This window comes from Hirundo rustica, chromosome 18 (assembly GCF_015227805.2).
Source record: "Hirundo rustica isolate bHirRus1 chromosome 18, bHirRus1.pri.v3, whole genome shotgun sequence".
Lineage (NCBI taxonomy): Eukaryota > Metazoa > Chordata > Aves > Passeriformes > Hirundinidae > Hirundo > Hirundo rustica.
The window spans coordinates 908547-924736 of NC_053467.1; the positions used below are offsets into that span (position 1 = coordinate 908547).

The 16190-nt window shown below is 54.9% G+C and overlaps 1 protein-coding gene across 7 annotated transcripts in view; it reads left to right on the plus strand.

Moving 5' to 3' along the window:
• Positions 1-14223, plus strand: part of MYH10 (myosin heavy chain 10) — an 88779-nt gene extending 74556 nt beyond the window's left edge. For 6 of the 7 annotated variants that reach the window (XM_040081810.2, XM_040081814.2, XM_040081811.2 and 3 more), the window contains 14 exons: positions 1019-1225; positions 2196-2300; positions 3310-3462; positions 3742-3990; positions 4488-4700; positions 5488-5700; positions 7209-7370; positions 7923-8051; positions 8751-8839; positions 9108-9231; positions 9314-9522; positions 10365-10473; positions 11285-11457; positions 12568-14223. In XM_040081810.2, coding sequence (XP_039937744.1) covers positions 1019-1225; positions 2196-2300; positions 3310-3462; positions 3742-3990; positions 4488-4700; positions 5488-5700; positions 7209-7370; positions 7923-8051; positions 8751-8839; positions 9108-9231; positions 9314-9522; positions 10365-10473; positions 11285-11457; positions 12568-12712 — 2280 coding nt within the window. In that variant the 3' untranslated portion in view covers positions 12713-14223. The remainder of the gene's footprint in view (positions 1-1018; positions 1226-2195; positions 2301-3309; positions 3463-3741; positions 3991-4487; positions 4701-5487; positions 5701-7208; positions 7371-7922; positions 8052-8750; positions 8840-9107; positions 9232-9313; positions 9523-10364; positions 10474-11284; positions 11458-12567) is intronic. The other variant, XR_009208419.1, reaches the window with a different exon arrangement.
• Positions 14224-16190: the final 1967 nt, after the last annotated feature.

Consider the following 16190-nt stretch of genomic DNA (forward strand, 5'->3'; position numbering starts at 1 on the left):
GTGTTCCCTGTGCTGCTCTCAGTGTTACCTGTGCTGCTCTCAGTGTTACCTGTGCTGCTCTCAGTGTTCCCTGTGCTGCTCTCAGTGTTACTGGTGCTGCTCTCAGTGTTCCCTGTGCTGCTCTCAGTGTTCCCTGTGCTGCTCCTCGGTGTTCCCTGTGCTGCTCTCAGTGTTCCCTGTGCTGCTCCTCGGTGTTCCCTGTGCTGCTCCTCGGTGTTCCCTGTGCTGCTCTCGGTGTTCCCTGTGCTGCTCTCAGTGTTCCCTGTGCTGCTCTCAGTGTTCCCTGTGCTGCTCCTCGGTGTTCCCTGTGCTGCTCTCAGTGTTACCTGTGCTGCTCTCAGTGTTCCCTGTGCTGCTCTCAGTGTTCCCTGTGCTGCTCTCAGTGTTCCCTGTGCTGCTCTCAGTGTTCCCTGTGCTGCTCTCAGCGTTCCCTGTGCTGCTCTCGGTGTTCCCTGTGCTGCTCCTCGGTGTTCCCTGTGCTGCTCTCAGTGTTCCCTGTGCTGCTCTCAGTGTTCCCTGTGCTGCTCTCAGTGTTCCCTGTGCTGCTCTCAGTGTTCCCTGTGCTGCTCTCAGTGTTCCCTGTGCTGCTCTCAGTGTTCCCTGTGCTGCTCTCAGTGTTACCTGTGCTGCTCTCAGTGTTCCCTGTGCTGCTCTCAGTGTTCCCTGTGCTGCTCTCAGTGTTCCCTGTGCTGCTCCTCGGTGTTCCCTGTGCTGCTCTCAGTGTTACCTGTGCTGCTCTCAGTGTTCCCTGTGCTGCTCTCAGTGTTCCCTGTGCTGCTCTCAGTGTTCCCTGTGCTGCTCTCAGTGTTACCTGTGCTGCCTGGGAGGAAGCCCTGAGTTCCCTCAGTCCTTCCCTGACACTCACAGTGTCACACAGAGTTCCAAACACTCCCTGCTCACATCTTGCTGAGCGCTTGGCTCCTCTCTGAACGCAGAAGACTGATCTGCAGGGTCGTTTGTAGCAGGAAATATTCACCTGCTGCGAGGAACTGAACCTCTTTCCTTTTGTCCTTCACAGTTCAAAGCAAACCTTGAAAAGAACAAGCAAGGCTTAGAGTCTGACAACAAGGAGCTGGCCTGTGAGGTGAAGGTGCTGCAGCAGGTCAAGGCAGAGTCCGAGCACAAGAGGAAGAAACTCGATGCTCAGGTGCAGGAGCTGACTGCAAAGGTGTCAGAAGGGGAGAGGCTGAGGGTGGAGCTTGCAGAGAAGGCGAACAAGCTGCAGGTAAGGCCCTGGAAGTCCTAAAATCCCGGGAAACGGGCAAGGAACTCAGAGGTGTAACCACGTGCAGAAACGCCCTTTTGGCCGGTGTGTGAGGTGACCTCAGCAAGGGCTCTCATGGATTTGGGAGGCCTCAGAGTGGTGATGTGCCTCAGGTGGGGACAGCTGGACAGCTGTGACATCAGTCCTGACCGTCCTGGGCTGTGGGAGAGTTCCAGAGGCTTGGAAGGATGTGCCTTCCATCCCGGAGAGCAAACCCTGCCGGGAGCTCTGCACAGTCCAGCTGGGCTACGGGACTTTGGCTTGGCTGTGGAATTGAGGAGATTGGGCTGAGCTTTTCCATAGGGATGAGCAAAAACTGCTGGTGGCCACAGGTTTGCTTTGTGCTCCAAGCTGGGAGCCTGGCAGGGAGGGGTTGCAAGCACAGGCTCATGTTTTGGGAAATGGAGCAAAGAGGCAAAGTGCAGCCATGGCTGTCTTCTGAGGACTTCAGGTAAATGCAGCTAAAGCACTTCAGAAAGGGAATGGCCCAGCTCTCTGTGGAGGAAGCTTTCAGGCTGTTTCTCACTGTACAGAAAACAATGTGGCCCAAAATAATGAGCTGGCACGTGCCAGTAACCTTTTCCCTTGCAGTAGTGCTTCAGACCCAGCTGCCACCCTGACGATCCCTGCGTTAATATATGAAATGTATGGTCCTGGAATTAAAACCAGCATTGAAGTGTGAATGCAGGGATCAGAGCAAAGAGCTGAATATCAGAGCTCAATAACCTAACCCTTGTTTTGTTCCTGCACTTCAGGGCTGACATTCAGCTTCCATTTTGCAGCCAGGTGTCAGTGTTTCACCGTGCTGTCTCCCTCTGTTGGGCTCTGTTGCCATCCTGCCGTGGAACCTGCTGGGGTTTTTGTGCTGCGCAGTTGCAGCCCGCAGTGGGGTTTGGGCTGTGCTGTTACCTCTGGGCTGCTTGCTTTGCAGAATGAGCTGGACAATGTCTCCAGTCTGCTGGAGGAGGCAGAGAAGAAAGGCATCAAGTTTGCCAAGGATGCAGCCAGTTTGGAATCTCAGCTCCAGGATACACAGGTGTGTGAGCAGCAAAGCCGAGCTTGGCACTGGAGCCCTGCTCCTCGGGGAGATGCTGACTGCTGACAGAAAATGCACTTTCATTCGTGCTCTGGGAAGTCCCCTGGGTAGGAGCTGAGTTTCCTGTTCAGCCCAGAGAAGTGGGATGGATTGGGATGGCTCAGCTACGTGCGGAACCAAGTTTTCATTATTTGAGCTTCGCTACCTGATAGTTGGTAGTTCTGTTTTATGTCTTTGTCTCTGAGGGAGATAAGAATCAAATTAAAAAATCCCTTTCCAGGCAGAATTTAATGTCAGTATCCTGGGGATATATGAGGAAAAATACCCTGTCTTCTACTGACAGCTTCAGATTCTTACAGCTGAAGTTCAAACTGTCAGGTTTTGGTTCTTAATTAAGAAAATGCAGCTTTCTGCAGATAGTCATCGCGTCAATACATTTTATCTTCCCTGTATTAAAGTTCTAATGGTGACCACTTAACTCTGGATAACGTTGATCACAGCTGGAGGGGGTTGTGGGGAGCAGGACTGGGGAGAAGGGATGGGATGGGACTTAAACCTTTCATTACTTTGTTATGACACAAGTTTCCACCTTTAAAGTGACCTTTATATTTAAAGAGTGCAGAAAACCTGGAAGCATGCTGCCATTGCAGGATTTGCTGCTCCACGTTCTTCCCAGGTGGTTTCAAATAGGTGCTCTGTGCTTGTCTGAAAAAAGAAAAAAAATACATTTTGAAGGTGACTTCTGTGCTAGTCCCTTGCAGGATGGAAAAGTATCATCCATCAACTTCTAGAACAGACTCTGGTGTGGCTTCCCTGACCAGAAATGTGCTTTTTGGAGGTTCAAATGTGCCCAAAATGAACGGTCAGGGGCTTGCTGAAAAACCCAAGTAACAGATGTCTTCATAAAGCATGTCCTTGTCCCAAAATCAGAGGGGAAAATAAACCTGGGATTTCCCCCCTGGAGTTGTGGGGGTTTCAGAGCTGAGCCCTGCCCATGCCTGTGTTCCAGGAGCTGCTCCAGGAGGAGACCCGCCAGAAGCTCAACCTCAGCAGCAGGATAAGGCAGCTGGAAGAGGAGAAGAACAACCTGCAGGAGCAGCAGGAGGAGGAAGAGGAGGCCAGGAAGAACCTGGAGAAGCAGATGCTGGCCTTGCAGGCCCAGGTGAGCTGCTGGGAGTGGCAGCACTTGTCCCAAACCGGTGCCCCAGAGCTTTGGGGAACACATCATGAGCTGCCACAGGTGCTGGGTGGAGCAGGTTTTGGAATCGAGTTTCCTGTGGCCTTTCTCCATCGCAGTAGCCATGTGTACACTGAGAATTCCCAGTTTTTGTGTTCCCTGAGCGTGCAGGAACACCTGTTCCTGCTTTTGCACTTTGCCCCGGGTGCCTTTCCTCCCTCTGGTGATGCACGAGGGACTTCACCTGCTTTTACTGAATTTCAGCTGGCTGAGGCCAAGAAGAAGGTGGATGATGACGTGGGAACCATTGAAGGCCTGGAGGAGACGAAGAAGAAGCTGTTGAAGGACGTGGAGTCCCTCAGCCAGCGCCTGGAGGAGAAGGCTCTGGCTTATGACAAACTGGAGAAGACCAAGAACCGCCTGCAGCAGGAGCTGGATGACCTGATGGTGGATCTGGATCACCAGCGCCAGATTGTCTCCAACCTGGAGAAAAAGCAGAAGAAGTTTGATCAGGTACTGCAGCCTTGCTGTCGCCTTCCTGGTTTTTGAGGGGTTTTCAAATCTTGTTATTGCTGCTGAGCCTCTGACTGTGGTTATTGATAAATCTGTGAGCCTTTGTCAGGAGTTCTGGGAGCCAAGTGCCACCTCTGGGGCTTGTTAGGTCAAGTAATCAGCTCTTCATCTAGGAAAAGAGAATTATGCCAGAAAAAAGACTCAAGAGTTTTATTGTAATCCCTCAAGGTAGAGTAAAAAAGAGTCTGACGAGTGGAAGATGGCAATCACATCGATCATATGAGACTTGAGTCTCGATGTGTAGCTTGCTTTCCTCCTCTCACCCCAGAGCTGCTCTCTTACTGGCACTGGGAGCAGACGGAGGGACCAGGCAGCTCCTGCAGGCCAGTTAAACTCAGAGCATGAGCCACATCCCAAATAAAACACCTGAGGCAGGAAGGACCTGACTGTGGAGCTGAGATGGATTGAGTGTTCCATTAATTGTTCCTTATGTTCAGATGCTGGCTGAAGAAAAGAACATTTCTGCCAGATACGCAGAGGAGCGAGACCGTGCTGAGGCTGAGGCGAGGGAGAAGGAAACCAAAGCCCTGTCCCTGGCCCGGGCCCTGGAGGAGGCCCTGGAAGCCAAGGAGGAATTCGAAAGGCAGAACAAGCAGCTGCGTGCAGATATGGAAGACTTGATGAGCTCCAAAGATGATGTGGGCAAAAATGTGAGTATGGTTCCGCAGCCCGGGAATGCCGGGGGAAACTCCCTGGCTGCAGAGGGGTCTGTGCACAAGAGCAGAGCTTCCTGAAGCTCCCCCAAAATGCTGGAGGAGTTAATGGCCAGCATTAGGGGGTGGTCCCTGTGTCCTCAGCCTGGTGGAGATCCCAGGTATCAGTGGAGGTGGGACTGCAGTCACACAGAGCCGGTTATGTGCTGCAGCTGGGAGAGAAGGGGGCTGACACTTCCTCATTTTTGTCTTGCTGGGTGTATTTTTTGTGTGTAAACGAGGGATAATGAGGATTTCTGTTACCTTTGCTCAAGCTGAGTTGCTTGGAGCTGAGGAGGAGAATGAGACTCCACTGATGGGTCTGAGAGTGTCCTGGATTTATCCTCTGCTCAAAACTCATCCTTTTAGGGAATCACAGAATGGCTGGGGTCAGAGGGGGCCCTGAAGCTTGTCCCAAACTCCCCTGCCACTCTCCACATCCCTGGAGGCGTCCAAGGACGTGGCTGAACCAGGGGCAGAGCAGAGCTGTGACCGCTCAGTGTCCTCCCTCCTGCACCCAGCTGGGGCGGCAGCAGAGGCCCCCTGCCCTTCCCTGATGCTCTCTGCTGTGTCACCGTGTCCCAAACCCCACATTTCCCCTTCTGCCAGGCCTGGCTGAGGGCAGGGGGTCTGTTTCAGCCCAGAGCTGCTGCCCTGGCTGTGCTGGGTCACTGCCCTGCCCTGCTCGTGGAGCTGCTGCTGTCAGGCCCCTGAGGGACCGCTCTCATCACTGTTCGTGCCTTAGGTCCACGAGCTGGAGAAGTCCAAGAGAACCCTGGAGCAGCAGGTGGAGGAGATGAGGACTCAGCTGGAGGAGCTGGAAGATGAGCTGCAGGCCACAGAAGATGCCAAACTCCGTCTGGAGGTGAACATGCAGGCCATGAAAGCCCAGTTTGACCGAGATCTGCAAGCCAGAGATGAGCAGAACGAGGAGAAGAAGAGGATGCTGGTGAAGCAAGTACGTCTGTTTGCTCTGTGTTGTAGCCAGAAGGGGAGGAAGGTCTTTGGCCAGAATTCTGGGCCTCTGTGCTACCAGAAAAATAAAACCTCTTTATTTAAACACTCCATCCTGTGGAAATCCCAAACCATAGCAGTCTTACAAACCAGACAATAGTTGTGGCTGAGGGCTGGCCACTGTCACCAGGCAGTGTCACGTGGAGCTGGTGGCCTCCAAACCCACTCCACGAGGTTTTCCTGGTGCTGCCTGGGTGTATTCCCAGCACTGGAATATCTCAGTTGCATTTTCAAGCCCATCCTATTTGATGTCCAGGAACAAATCCGTGGATGCTGAGATAGACTTTTAAATTAAGTGAACAGTTTCCTAAATGCAAATCATGGCAGAGCTTCCAGGTTTGCCAGACTTGAGAATTCTGGGAACACAGAGATCAGGAGAGCCTCAAGAAATGCCTTTGGAGGTTCATGCTTGGTTCTAAATTAACATTATGTGTTGAGGAATAAACCGGCCAATATTTCAAGATTTATCCCAAGAACACAAAACCCGAGAATCACCAGTGTGGAGATATCTCGGGAATAAACTTGGCCTGCAGGGTTTGGAAAGTCGCTGCAGTAAGAAGTTGCTGTTGTCTGAACTGGACCAGAGCTCCTGACCTTGCACTGGGAGGGAGTTTGCTTCAAAACAGAATATTCTTTCATGTTGGTAACCTGTGGCATTTCTGGCTCGGTTTATTTTTGCATGTGTTTGGCTCGGTCTGTGTGGCCTGGCTGTTCACAGACTCCTGTTTTGGTTTGGGAAAAGAACTCGTGGTGTATAAATGCCATTAAGAGGCTGTTCAAAGCGAATGGTTTCATTGTTTTCTCAGAGACAATGAAGTGATTCTGCTTCTTATTTTCCATCAGAGTTAGTGCCATCTGCCCTGGAGCCATCCATCCATCCATCCCTCCATCCCTCCATCCATCCATCCCTCCATCCATCCCTCCATCCATCCATCCATCCATCCATCCATCCACCATCCCTCCATCCATCCATCCATCATCCATCCATCATCCATCCATCCATCATCCATCCATCCATCATCCATCCATCCATCCATCATCCATCCATCATCCATCCATCCATCCATCCATCATCCATCCATCCATCCATCCACCCATCCATCCATCCATCCATCCATCCATCCATCATCCATCCATCCATCATCCATCCATCCATCCATCATCCATCCATCCATCCATCCATCCATCCCTCCATCCACCATCCATCCATCTCTCCCTCCCTCCCTCCCTCCCTCCATCCCCTCTGGTGGTGGTGGGCAGGAGGCTGCCGTGGGAGCGCTCCCCATGCCCCGTTCTCTCCTCGTGTTCCCCTTTGGGGTTTGGCCTTGCCCTGGGCCGTCCTTGCCCTTGGGTGCCGTGGCCTTTTCCCCCGGGGAGCCGTCCCTGTGCCCTGGCAGGGCCCGGCTGCCCCGGCTGCCCTGCGGGGGCTGACGCTGCCCCTGCCTGTGCCAGGTGCGGGAGCTGGAGGCCGAGCTGGAGGACGAGCGCAAGCAGCGCGCGCTGGCCGTGGCAGCCAAGAAGAAACTGGAGATGGACCTGAAGGACCTAGAGGGGCAGATAGAGGCTGCAAACAAGGCTCGGGATGAAGCCATCAAACAGCTCAGGAAGCTCCAGGTAGGCACAGCTGAGCAGGGAGCTGGGTTCTGTCCAGGGAGCTGCTGCCATTCCGTGCAGGACCCTCAGACTCCGCTGAGGGTCTGAGGGTGCCCAGCCTGCATTTATCCTCTGCTCAAAACTCATCCTTTCAGAGAATCGCAGAGTGGATTGGGTTGGAGAGGACCCTGAAGCTAATCTTGTTCCAAACTCCCCTTTCCCACTTTCCACATCCCTTGGAGCAACCTGGGATAGTGGAAAGTGTCCCTGCCCATGGCTGGGGTGGCACTGGATGATAATTAAGAGCCTTTCCAGCTCAGGTCATTCTAAGATTCCACTCTATGGAGCGCTTGAAGTCTGGGAATGTGATATTTCTGATCAGGCATTGAGGGGTGGAAAGAGGAGAAAGTGAAATTTTACAGTACAGAAGAACTGGAAATGCCTTTAGGGGGAATGAAGCCGCTTTAGGAGAACAGCCTTACGTCTGAGGGCTGAAATGCTTCAGAGCTGGGATGGATCTTGGGATTGTCCTGGCACAGCCTGGCTGCTCCTCACCCTGCTCTCCACCTGCAGGCTCAGATGAAGGACTACCAGCGGGAGCTGGAGGAGGCCCGAGCATCCAGGGATGAGATCTTTGCCCAGTCCAAAGAGAGTGAGAAGAAGCTCAAAAGTCTCGAAGCAGAAATACTCCAGCTCCAAGAGGTGAGGTGGAAATCCAAGAGATTTTTCTTGTTTGGAGTAAGGCAAAGATGAGAGGTCAAGGTCGGACCCTGCAGTGTCCCTGTGCCTCTCCTGTCTGCTGCAGCTGCAGGGCAAGGCTTGCACCAGACTCACCACACTTCCCTTGGAGCCTTCACAGAGAACCTGGCACTGCCTGGAGCTTCTCCAGGTGGACGTGGGTGGCCTTCAGACCTCAGTGTGGCACTTCCAGAGCATTTCATTGTCCTTAGGAAATGCTTGAGTGTTTCTGCCACTTAATGCAGATGTATAATCCAAGGTTCAGTGCTGCGTGTGCTGCTGTGCTGAAGATTTTTCACTTTTATTCTCTTCTTGTCTTCGTGCTGAGAACTCTGTGAGAACCTAAAACATTTGCTTGATTTAACAGCTACTTTACACTGTGTCTATCAGAGCACGTGGCACAGTGGTTTCTCCTGCGGCTGAGGGATGGGGTGTTGCTGATCTTCGTGGATTTTTCCCTTTGCTTTGTGTGGGGAGCACTTCAGGGACAGGGAGACAGGGACAGGACTCCACTGCAGTGCCAGGGCAGTGAGGAATACCCAGCTGGTGTGTCCTGCTGGTTTATCCATTAAACCCCCCAGGGGTATCCCAAGCATCTCCCAGAGGCTGTTGGTGTGCAGGAGCTGGTTCCTGGGGCCGCTCTGACCCTTCTCCCCCCGGCAGGAGTTTGCGGCGTCGGAGCGCGCCCGGCGGCACGCGGAGCAGGAGCGCGACGAGCTGGCAGACGAGATCGCCAACAGCGCCTCTGGGAAGTGAGTCAGCCTGGGGCCGGGCCAGGATGGACACCAGGGAAAGGCCCTTCCCTCCAGAGGCTCCCCAGGGGATGGGCACGGCCCCAGCGCTCCAGGAGAGCTTGGGCAGCGCTCCAGGGATGCCCAGGGTGGGATTGCTGGGGGGTCTGGGCAGGGCCGGGAGCTGGATCTTGGTGGGTCCCTTCCAGCTCAGGGGACTCCCTGCTCCTGGGTGCCGTCCAGGAGCTCTGTGGGCTCCGGACACGCCCTGACACGCTGCCCCGTGCAGGTCGGCGCTGCTGGACGAGAAGCGCCGGCTGGAGGCTCGGATTGCCCAGCTGGAGGAGGAGCTGGAGGAGGAGCAGAGCAACATGGAGCTGCTCAACGAGCGCTTCCGCAAGACCACGCTGCAGGTGAGCCCGGGGCCGGCTGGGCTGGCTGAGACACCCACAGAGGCTCTGGTGGCACCGAGTGACCCTGGCCCCTCCCTGCCAGGTGGACACGCTCAACTCGGAGCTGGCCGGCGAGCGCAGCGCGGCCCAGAAGAGCGAGAACGCGCGGCAGCAGCTGGAGAGGCAGAACAAGGAGCTCAAGGCCAAGCTGCAGGAACTGGAGGGATCTGTCAAGTCCAAATTCAAGGCAACAATCTCTACTCTAGAGGCCAAGATTGCACAGCTTGAGGAACAACTCGAGCAGGAAGCCAAGTAAGGGGGAAAGACCTGGTTGCCTGTGTGGGTGGGTTGGATGGCTCAAAGTTCCGTGCTGGAAGTTTCTGGAGGGTTCTTTGGGTTTATTGTCTGGAGGCTCCTGTTTAGGGGATAAACTTTAACAAGGCAGCTGTAGAGTGACAGGGGTTGGGAGTTCCAGGATGGATTTGCTTCCTGGCAGCTGGATGAACTCTGCAGGGTGTTGATGTCCCAGAGCCACGGGGTGCTGCAGGAGTTTCCTGGGACAAGGGGAAATGTCCCCTTGAGACCCCTGGTTGTTTACAGGAGCAGCTTGAGATGAATCCTGTGCTCTCCAGAAGTCTTTCTGCAGTGAATTATCCACCTGTCCTTGCAACCCTATTCTCAAAATTCCCTTTTTTAGCTGCTTCCTCCCCCTATTTGCAGGTGGGGCTTGTCCCACCCCCACCTCTGTCTGTTCTGTGCTCTGGGCTCTGCAGCAGGATTGTGTTAGTGGTTGAGCAGCAGCTTTAAAGCTGCTCTGTGCAATCTCCTTGTGAACCCCTGAGCCCTCTGTCCCATGCTCACATTGCACCAGGGCTGAGGCTTTGTGCTCTGTGCATCCTTGTATTCCTGCACCCCTGCGCCTCTGCACCTCTGCATCCCTGAATCCCTGCACCCCTGAATCCCTGCATCCCTGCACCCCTGCACCCCTGCATCCTTGTATTCCTGCACCTCTGCACCCCGTGGCACAGGGATCAGTTCCGTTGCCGTGTCCGGCACGTTCAGAGCTCTGGAGCAGTGGCACCTCCAGGGGGAAGGATCTCCTCGTGTTCCCAGCCCCAGGCACTGGGACAGACGGCGGCTTTGGGCTCTTGCAGGGAGAGGGCAGCTGCCAACAAGCTGGTGCGCCGCACCGAGAAGAAGCTGAAGGAGGTCTTCATGCAGGTGGAGGACGAGCGGCGCCACGCAGACCAGTACAAGGAGCAGGTGGGAGCGGGCTCGGTGAAACCTCCCCGGGGTGGGAACAGCAGCTGCAGTGGAAGGGTGTGAAGGTCGAGAGCTCGAGCCTCACACGGGGCACCGTTAAAATGTGAGGGGGTTTTATCTTCTTCGCTTTGTGTTAGAGCTGGGATTAGCACACGGGAGTCAAAGTTTCGTGTTCGGAGTCGGTGTTTATTCATTCTTATCTATAGCACAATCTCACCAGTCGTGATCTCTAACTTGCAAGGTCGAAAATGGAGCACCTCTAACCCTTTCCAAGGTCTTTTAAGAGCTAATTACCCAATAATGAGGTGACACGTATTATTTATACTTTTAACCCAATAGTGACCACCCAAGGCCCACAATGAGGGCCTTTTTCACTCAATTAGAAAAAAACCACCTGAAACCAAGAAGGTGAAGAAGAAGGATTTAGACAACACCTTAAATCCTCCATCTTTCCCCATATCTATCACTATATACTAAAATCCCAAATTCTGATTTTTCCACCCTGCGAGATCACACAGTACCATTCGAACTCCACACCCACAACCCCAGTGCCATCACTCGATTTTGGGAGCCTGTTCCACGGCCTCAGGTCAAATGCAGTGCTTGCTTTTAGCAGTCACTGCCTTTTAGCACAGAAATTCTCAGCCTCCAGAGTTCCACCAGAAAGGGGATCTACAGTGGAGAAGAAAGCAGCAGGGAAAGCCCAGCAGGGATGTTCCTGCGTGCGTGAGCTGTGCTGGGATGGGCTGTTGCACCCAGAGCTCCTGCACAAGGAGCAGGGCAGGGCTGACCCCAGGCTGGGCTGTTGCAGATGGAGAAGGCCAACGCCAGGATGAAGCAGCTGAAGCGGCAGCTGGAGGAGGCGGAGGAGGAGGCCACGCGCGCCAACGCGTCCCGGCGCAAGCTGCAGCGGGAGCTGGACGATGCCACGGAGGCCAACGAGGGGCTGAGCAGGGAGGTCAGCACCCTCAAAAACAGGCTAAGGTCAGTGCACTGCAGCGCTGGGACTGGGGTGGAGCTGAGCCCTTCCGGGCCCACAGGGCTCCGTGGGGCGTCATCCCTGGGGAAAATCCGGCTGGGATCAGGGGATGGGTCACACTGGAGCCTGGTGAAGGAAACTGCCAGATAACTCCACAGGGATATTCCTGACAGCTCTTGGGCTCAGGCTCCTCAGAGGTTACACTGGCAGTTCAACCCGGCCCTAGGTAAATGTGACAGAGGAGGTGGCTCGGTTGTGCTTTTCCAGTGGCTGCTGTTGATGCTGTTTTCCCTGGCCCTTTCACTTTTGGGAATGTTGCAGCAGTTTCCTTGAGAGCAGGTCTGTGGGATCCAGGTCTGTGCCAGGACAGGGGGGGGCCAGCAGGGGTGAGGCTCCTGCAGCTCCTGAGGCACAGAGGGGCTCAGCCTGGCTGGATGCTGCTGGACTGAGCTGAGCTTCCTTGGAATTTAGTACAGAACCCGTCTGTGCTTGGTGCTCCTGCAGAGACAGCATTTCAGGTTACTTGACACTTGCAAACCTCAGGTGATGGTGTAAACTAAGCAGGAATTCCAGAGAGCCAAAGGTGTTGGGGCTCAGGGTTCTGCCTCCTTGGGGAGGGAGGAGGATTTGAGAATCCCTGTGGGAAATATTCCCCCCTGCAGCCTGGGGCTGAGCTCCCTGTTCCCTGGTGGAGCAGGGAGAGCCACCAGGGCGACCTCATTGTGACCTTTCAGTATCTGAAGCGACTTTGGACAGAGGATGGAGGGAGAGGACACAGGGAATGGTTCCCACTGATAGAGGGCAGGGATGGATGGAAGGATGGAGGGATGGAGGGATGGATGGATGGGATATTGGGAAGGAATTGTTCCCTGGGAGGTGGGGGAGGCGCTGGGATGAATTCCCAGAGCAGCTGTGGCTGCCCCTGGATCCCTGGCAGTGCCCAAGGCCAGGCTGGACACTGGGGCTGGGAGCAGCGTGGGAGAGTGGGAGGTGTCCCTGCCATGGCAGGGCTGGGCTGGGCTCAGCTTTAAGCTCCCCCCAGCCCAGGCCAAGCCCTGCCATGCCCCTGGGCTGGCCGGGGCCGTGCAGGATCCTCACCCAGCGCCGCTCCGCAGGAGGGGGGGACCCATCACCTTCTCCTCGAGCCGCTCGGGCCGGCGGCAGCTGCACATCGAGGGAGCCTCGCTGGAGCTGTCGGACGACGACGCCGAGAGCAAAGGCAGCGACGTGAACGAGGCTCCGGCCGCCCCCGCCGAGTAAAGCCCGGCCCCATGCATGCGGAGACCTTTCCAGCCCCGGCAGGAGCCGCTGCGCCCTGCCCTGCCCTGCCCTCGGAACTGCCTTGTGGCCGGAAAGCTGCCTTACGACCCTCGGCATGTGCTACAAGGTTCCTTATCATAGGTCAACCATGTCTTAAGGCTCTCCAGCCTCACCACACTGTACCCTGCTTCAGATATAGGTACAACCGCTTTTTTTTTTTTTTTTTTTTTTTTTTTTTAATATAAATAGTAAACAACCGGGATCGTCTCTGTTCGGTGCATCTCTTTTTCCAGATACTCATTGTAAAGCCATTTTATAAAGCATCATGTGAAGGATGAAACTTTTTTTTTTTAACGGATCCAGAAGCGTCATTCCCAGCGGGTGGGTGGCCAGGACAGCCCCCTCGCCGTGGCTGTGCGTGCCTCGCGTCCAGCAGCATCCTTCGGGCTCCGGGCCGGGCGCAGCCTCTGCCATCAGTGAAGACCAAACCGCACCCGTCCCTTTCTTTTCTCCCGATCGATCCTTGTGATTTCCGCACACGAGCCCTGAGCGAACTGTGAAAAACGGCCTTGGGAAGTGTTAGAGGGGAGTGTAGGGGTGAGCGAGCAGTGTCCATTTTTACCCTGCGATCCCGTTCGAAGCGTTCTCAGCACCCGCTCCATCCGTTCGTGTCCATGCAGTCCAGGCACACCGAGGTGGGTCCCCGTCCCCCGCACAGCCCGGAGCGCCCAGAGCCCCCTGCAGACACCCGGGCTGGGAAAATGTGAACACCAGTGGGAAATAAACACACAGCACAGGCAAAACTAATTTATTCTTGTCAGGCCGAGCCAGGCCGTGGGAGGCTGGGGCAGCCCCGGGGTCCTGCGGGGCCGGGGCTCCCTGGATGGATGGATGGATGTTGCCTGCCTACAGTTAACATGCCAGTGGATGTGAATCCTTTTTTTTGTTGTTGTTGTTGTTGTTTTGTTTTTGTTTTTTTTATTTTATTTTGAGCAGTATTACAGCGAGTAGTTAGCGTTCTTTTTTGTTTAAATAGCTGAAAACTGACATTACAGAAAGTGCCTTAGACACTACAGTACTAAGACAACGTTACATATATAATTTGCCTATATAACAATGATTTAATGTATTAATTTTGACTGTGCTTCATATCATGTACCTCTCTAGTCCAAGTGGTATTATTGATATTAGTGACAATGAATCAGTGTTAACTAGGAAACTTCCTCTGCCACATGCTCCAAACCCACGGATTTCCCTTTTTGGTTAAAAGCTTTAACATCTGTCGCAAAGGTTTTGTTGTGTGTGTTTGGATATTTTTAATCAAACTGGCTGTTGACCACCAGGCGTCTGACTGCAAATATCTTGTTTTCTTGTATACCCATATTTCTAGACAATGATTTTTGTAAGACAATAAATTTATTCATTATAGATGCGGCCGCCTGCTCTGTTTACTTACTGGAAGAGCTCTCCCGAGGCTGGCATAGACCTTAATAAACGAGATATGACTGGAAGCTGCCTTTTCCCTTCTTCCTGTTTTGTTTGCTTGCCTTTTTTTTTTTTTTTTTTTTTTTTTTTTTTCCCTCTTCTATTTTGACCTAAATACAGCATCAATGGCTTGGTCCGAGCTGAGCCTTTGCCTTTGAAGGCCACTGCCAGGGCTCAGCTGGAGCACAAAGAGACTCTGAGCTCTCCTGCTGCCACTCAGTGCTGTGGCACAGCCCTACCCCTGCCTGCAGCAGGCTCAGGCTCCTGCCTGAGCATCACATCCTGTTTTTTGGGCTCTTGGGGTGCAGAACCTGCCCTGGAGCTGGGGCTGGAAAGGCCTGGGAGCTTCTGTCTGGGTCTGGGAGCAGGGAGAGGGGAGAGTGTGAGGGAATGAGGAGACGGAGCAGACAGCGGGGCTGGGTGGGTGCTGCTCTCACCCTTCCCATGGGACCTGCGGTTCCAGGCTTGGGGCTGGAGCCTCCAGCACTGGGGCTGCTGGGGCACAGGGACAGAGCTGAACATGGGCACAGGGACAGAGCTGGACATGGGCACAGAGCTGGACAAGGGCACAGGCACAGCCCCGGGGCTGGACAGCGGCTCCAGCAGGAGCTGAGCCTGGCCAGAGAGCGGCAGCAGCGGCACAGGCACAGCCCCGGGCAGGGAAGGGATGGAACACCCGGAAAGGGATGGAGCAGCTGTGGAAGGGATGCAGCAGCCCAGAAAGGGCCCCAGCCCGGCTCCTGTGCACTGGAAACTCCTTCCAGCTGCTCCAAGGAGGCAAAAAACCCCCAGAAGGGAGCTGTAGGCTTCCAGCGCTTCCCCAGCTGAAACACCGTGTGCGGGATAATGGGGCACTGCCTGAACACCAGCCCCTCCCTGGGGCTTGGCAGAAAACCCTACGGGACAAAGTAAGAGCCACGGCCACTGGTTCTGCAAAATCCACTGATTCCACATTAAAAGAACTTTATTTTTGGAAGATTACTCTCATTTGTTTTCATTCTTTTGAAACCACATCATGTCAGTGGCACCAGGGTGGAACGTACATCCTATGGAAACATGCCAGAGAGAGGCTGAATAAATAAAGCTACAAAGCCCAAGTTATGTACAAAGACCTCAGGCAAAGGTATCATGTTTACAAATCTATGTACAATAAAACAAATGTAAACAGTCAAATGCAGCAGAGGATGCACAGGAAGGAAGGACCATACAAACCCTAATGGCAAAGGGACAATCCCACCTCCACTGCTGGGCCAGTGGGGTTTTATTCTCAGCATTTGTAACTCAAACCACCTGGGAGCTGCAGAGCCCCTGAACGATTGCCGAACCCTCAGCTCCAACCCTGGCTCCATTTGCTGGTTCAGTCTGAAAAATCCACTGACTCTGAGGCACATGGACAGAGAAACCACACGGATGCGTTGCTTCAAAGACCCACGAGGTTCAGTCGCCCCAAAGTGCCCCAGAAGCCCGCAGGTGAGGCTGCACAGTCCAGTCCTACAGCACAGGGGGTGACGGGCAGGGGCTTCCTGGGGCCAGCAGCAGCTTCCTAAAGCTCCCGTGGGGTCGCTGCGTGTGGGGCGAGGGACACGGGCCGAGCGCAGCAGGGCTGTGGGGCAGCGCCGAGGGCACAGCCCCGGACACAGCGCCGAGGGCACAGCCCCGGACACGGCGCCGAGGGCACAGCCCCGGACACGGCGCCGAGGGCACAGCCCCGGACACAGCCCCAGGCACAGCCCCGGACACAGCGCCGAGGGCACGGCCCCGGACACAGCGCCGAGGGCACAGCGCCGAGGGCACAGCCCCGGACACAGCGCCGAGGGCACAGCGCCGAGGGCACAGCCCCGGACACCGCGCCGAGGGCACAGCCCCGGACACGGCGCCGAGGGCACAGCCCCGGACACCGCGCCGAGGGCACAGCCCCAGACACGGCACCGAGGGCACGGCCCCAGACACGGCACCGAGGGCACGGCCCCGGACACGGCGCCGAGGGCACGGC